The sequence below is a fragment of the Gossypium hirsutum genome, chromosome A12 (genome assembly GCF_007990345.1).
Source record: "Gossypium hirsutum isolate 1008001.06 chromosome A12, Gossypium_hirsutum_v2.1, whole genome shotgun sequence".
Lineage (NCBI taxonomy): Eukaryota > Viridiplantae > Streptophyta > Magnoliopsida > Malvales > Malvaceae > Gossypium > Gossypium hirsutum.
Genome location: NC_053435.1, coordinates 91,523,208 through 91,528,872, shown reverse-complemented (window position 1 = coordinate 91,528,872; position 5,665 = coordinate 91,523,208). Strand labels below are relative to the sequence as shown.

The window sequence follows — 5,665 nt, the reverse complement described above, 5'->3', positions numbered from 1 at the left end:
TAGAAATTTAGGGACTATTCTTGAATTTTCTCCTTTCCACGATTCAGTTCGTTTTCTTGATCTATAATTATAAAATCATTCCTTCATTAGCATCCATTTCAATTCTATTTCACTTCACAATTTATGCTGTTCAAATTTCGAAATTGCACTTTTACCCCAAAATTTACAGTTTTCACAATTTAGTCCCTGCTCAATTCACCCATCAATTGAACTAATTTTTCTCAATTAACACTTTATTTTATCATTATAAACTATTTCAAAACCTTTTATATTCTTAATTTCAACAGAAACCTTCAATTCACAACTTTTTCACAATTAGGTCCTAAATATCATTTCCTATCAAAATCACTTAATAAAACCACCTTAATATGAAATTAGAACTTAAATTTCATAATAATTCATCATAAAATTCCCTTATCCATCCAGGGTAACTTCCAATTTCACCCATAAAGTCAAAAACTAATGAATTCTACAAGTGGACCTAATTGTAAAAGTCATAAAAACATAAAAATTATCAAGAAAAGTAAGAATTAAACTCACATGATGTAAAAATATGAAAAACCAGCTTTCTCCAGACCTTCTATGGCGTTTTGGCTGAGAAAATATGAAGAAATGTCTAGATTTTTCAATTACATCATTATTTAACTATTAACTTTTATGCTATTTCCAATTTTGCCCCTTGTTCACATTGTTTTCTTGCTTATTTCATACCCAAACCGTCCAGCCATTAACTTTTGGGTCTAATTTCTCTTTAAATCCATCTTTTTAAATACTTAAGCTATTTACTCACAATTTAACAAATTTTGCACTATTTTCAATTTAGTCCTTTTTAATTAATTAGCCATCCAAACGTTAAAATTTTCTAACGAAACTTTAATATTAACTCAATGACACTCCATAAATATTTATAAAAATATTTATAGCTCGATTTTCAAATTTGAGGTCTCGATACCTCATTTTTGACCCGTTTGACCTAATTAATTCTTTTAATTCACTAATTTCACCATTTCACAAATTCTTCTAAATTCTTACTTGACTCATAAATATTAAATTACTATCTTGTTCAATCTTATTTGTCGAATTTAGTGATCTCAAATCACCATTTCCGACACCACTGAAAATTAGGCCATTACAACTCTCCCTCCCTTTAAAAATTTCGTCCTCGAAATTTGTTACCTGAAAACAGATTTGGATACTGTGATCTCATTGACTCATCTGTTTCCCAGGTTGCCTCCTCCAATCCATGTCGATGCCATAACACTTTTACTAACGGTACTCGTTTATTCTGTAGTTCTTTAACTTCTCGAGCTAATATTTTCACTGGTTCCTCCGAATAAGTCATATCTGATTGTAGCTCTATCTTAGTATGAGGAATCACATGTGAAGGGTCTGATCTATATCGTCTCAACATAGATACATGAAATACATTATGGATCTTCTCAAGTTCTGGAGGCAAGGCCAATCTATAAGCTACCGGACCGATCCTCTCAATGATTTCGTATGGTCCGATAAATCGTGGACTAAGCTTTCCTTTTCTACCAAACCGTAAAAAATTTTTTCCACGGAGAAACTTTCAAGAACACACGATCACCCACATTGAACTCTATATCTCTTCTTTTCAAATCTGTATACGACTTTTGACGATCGGAAGCAGCTTTCAAACTTTCCCGAATAATCTGAACTTTCTCTTCAGTTTCCCGAATTAAATCCACTCCGACTAATTTCGTTCACTTAATTCTGACCAATACAACAGGGTTCTGCACTTCCTTCCATACAGAGCTTCAAACGGTGCCATTTTGATACTAGCTTGATAACTGTTATTATAAGCAAATTCAGCTAAAGGTAAGTACCTTTCCCAGTTGCCACTGAACTCGAGTATACAACACCTTAACATATCTTCCAAAATCTGAATCACTCGCTCTGATTGTCCATCTGTCTGAGGGTGAAAAGCTGTACTAAATTTTAACTTAGTACCTAAAGCTTCCTGTAGTTTATTCCAAAATATCGAAGTAAACCTCAGATCTCGATCAGAAATAATTGATGTCGGCACCCCATGTAATCTCACAATTTCTGACACATATAATTCCGCTAACTTATCAAGTGAAAAATCTGTTCTGACCGGAATAAAATGCGCCGATTTAGTGAATCTGTCTACTATCACCCAAATCGAATCTTTTTTCTTCGGAGTCACTGGCAATCCAGATACAAAATCCATCGTCACATGTTCCCACTTCCATTTTGGAATCATTACGGGTTGTAACAAACCTGTAGGCACTTGATGTTCAGCTTTTACCTGTTGACAGATTAAACATTTTGCCTTACCTGGATGATAATCAATGATAAGATCGTAATCTTTCAACAGCTCTAACCATCGCCTCTGTCTCAAATTCAGCTCTTTCTGCGACATTAAATATTTCAAACTTTTATGGTCTGTATACACATAACATTTCTCTCTATATAGGTAGTGTCTCCAAATTTTTAAAGAAAATACTATGGCAACTAATTCAAGATCATGTGTAGGGTAGTTCCTCTCATGTGGTTTCAACTGTCGAGAAGCATATGCTACAACTTTTCCTGACTGCATCAATACACAACCTAAACCATTCAGAGACGCATCACTATATACTACATATGGCACACCTGATTCAGGCTGAGTTAACACCGGAGCCTCTGTCAACATTTTCTTTAATTGATCAAAACTTTGTTGGCACTCATCAGACCATACAAACTCAACATTCTTCTGTAATAATTTAGTTATCGGTGAAGCAATCAGTGAAAAATCTTTCACAAATCGACGATAGTAACCAGCTAATCCAAGGAAACTTCGCACTTCCGTAACATTCTTTGGAGTTTTCCAATTAATCACCGTTGACACCTTACTCGGATCTACCCGTATACCATCAACTGACACAATGTGACCCAAGAATCCCACTTCATGAAGCCAAAATTCACATTTACTAAATTTTGCATATAACTGTTTTTCCCTTAATATCTGTAGTACAATTCTCAAGTGCTGAGCATGCTCGGATTCTGTCTTTGAATAGATCAATATATCGTCAATAAACACAACCACAAATCTATCCAGGTAAGACTGGAAAATTCGATTCATTAAATCTATAAAAGCAGCAGGAGCATTTGTCAAACCGAATGGCATAACTAAGAACTCATAATGACCATACCGAGTTCTAAAAGCTGTTTTCGGTACATCACATTCATTTACCTTTAACTGATAATACCCAAATCTGAGATCTATTTTTGAAAACACTGTAGCATCCTTAAGCTGATCAAATAAATCATCAATACGAGGCAAAGGATATTTATTTTTAATTGTTACCTTATTCAGCTGCCTGTAATCTATGCACAGCCTCAATGAACCATCCTTCTTTTTCACAAATAAGACAGGTGCACCCCATGGTGACATACTCGGTCTGATAAACCCTTTGTCTAACAGTTCTTGCAACTGCGCTTTTAACTCTCTTAATTCTGCTGGAGCCATTCTATACGGTGTCACTGATATGGGAGCTGTTCCTGGAAGCACATCTATCACGAGCTCAACTTCTCTATCGGATGGTAAACCTGGTAATTCTTCAGGAAATACATCCATGAATTCATTTACAACAGATAGTTGCTCTAACTTTGATTTAGAACTTCGAGTATCAAGAATATAGGCTAAATAAGCCTCATTTCCTTTACGCAACAATTTCTGAGCAGACATAAAGGAAATCATTCTAACCATGTCATCCAAATTCCCAGACTCAACCAAAACAATATCTCCTGTTTGACATTTCAAGCTAATTCGTTTTTCTCGACAATTCACTACCGCGTCATGTTTCATTAACCAGTCCATGCCCAAGATAATATCAAATTCACGAAAGGGTAGCAGCATCAAATCAGCAGGGAAATCACAGCCCTTAACTTTCAGTGGACAGTTATGACATATTAAATTAACTACCACACTTTGACCTAACGGATTTGTAACTTGTACATCATAATCAGTAGGCTCAACAAATAAGTTCTTTTCAGATGCTAACATAGTGCAAATATATGAATGAGTAGACCCAGGGTCTATTAAAGCATACACAGGAACATCATAAAGATAGAAAGTACCAGCAATTACATCTGGAGCTGTTGCTTCTTCTCTCGCTCGAATGGCATAAGTACGAGCAGGAGCCCTAACTTCTGATCGGCTAGCAGTATCTTTCATACCCGAACGAGTAGCCCCTGTAGCACTACTCTGACCAGAGCGTCTTCCTTTTTGAGGAAGAATTTTCTGTTTCTCCCTCTGTTCCACTTCTTCTACTTATAATTGGGGACAATCACGAATAAAGTGATCAGTGGCCCCACATTTATAACAAGCCCCTAACTTACTTCTACATTCACTGGGGTGACTTCTTCCACAATGTTGACACTTAGGCCTTTAGGTATTTTGTACACTACCCACACTAACAGCAGGTCTGTCAGATGCTTTGTAATCAGATTGTCTTGGCCTACTTTTTCCTGATCTTTCCGGTACTGAAGTGGCTCGACTGAATTCCTCTTTAGATTTCTTCACTGGTAAAGCCGAAAATGACTTAGATGCACTTCTTTTGAAAGATTCTTTACTTCTTCTATCTCGTTGCATCTTTTTATTATATACTTCTTCAAGCTTCTGAGCACGATCTGATAGAACAACAAATTCTCGTATCTCAATGTCCCCTATCATCATTTTAATCTCATCATTAAGCCCTTCTTCAAATCTGATACACATTTCTTCTTCTGTGGGTACTATATCTCGAGCATATTTGCTCAGATAAACAAATTCTCTTTCATATTCAGCCACTGACTTGTTTCCCTGTCGCAAGTCGAGAAATTCTCTTTTCTTCTTATCCAGATATCTTCTACCGACATATTTCTTCTTAAATTTATTTTGAAAAAATTCCCAAGTGATCTTCTCAGCCGGTACAACAGCTTCTATTGTTTCCCACCAGTTATAAGCTTCTTCTTTCAATAATGACACGGCACATATTAAGTAATCATCTGGTGAGCACGCCATTTGCTTAAAAACCCTCATTATACTTTGTAACCAATATTCAGCTTTAACGGGGTCATCATCTATTCTTCCCCAAAATTCTTCAGCCCCATGTTTTCTGAGCTTTTCAAATGGAGAACGTTTGCCAGATTCAGTTGTCGGAGGAGGTGGAGGAGCAACCGGGGGTACTACAGATGTTGAGATAGGGGGAGGAGGTTGTGTAGTCTGATTTCTTTCTCGCACATTCTCATTATACCACTGATTCATGAATCCATAAATCATATTTTTGAGTTCTTGTTCTCGCATCAATGAAATCGGAGCTTCACTACTTGTTCCTTGTTCAGAGGTTTGTACTCTGCTATTAACTTATTCTTGCTCAGTTTGTTCTGGTCTATCTGACATCTTTTCAAATCGAAGATAATCTATAATAAAAACAAGGATTAGATCGGATCATACACAGCACACTATCACAGATTTATATGGCATGTAATTCTAGACGCTTTTCACATCATACATATTCCGAGAATCGGCTAAACCGAAGCTCTGATACCAATAAATGTAACGCCCCTTACCCGAGACCGTTGCCGGAGTCGAGCACAAGGCACTACTAAACTTATTTGAGCACTTAACCAAATTTAGATAATTTATATCATACTT

General features: G+C 36.1%; 1 protein-coding gene across 1 annotated transcript; it reads right to left on the bottom strand.

Annotated features, from left to right (window-relative positions):
- Window positions 1–2,533: 2,533 nt before the first annotated feature.
- Window positions 2,534–5,275, bottom strand: LOC107934504 (uncharacterized; the record flags this gene model as incomplete). The annotated part of the gene is made up of 6 exons (XM_041084210.1): window positions 4,824–5,275; window positions 4,438–4,736; window positions 4,108–4,296; window positions 3,734–4,026; window positions 3,504–3,634; window positions 2,534–3,392 (listed from the first exon to the last, which is right to left on the bottom strand). Coding segments are annotated over exons 1-6 (2,223 nt in total), but the record flags the coding sequence as incomplete, so codon positions are not given.
- Window positions 5,276–5,665: the final 390 nt, after the last annotated feature.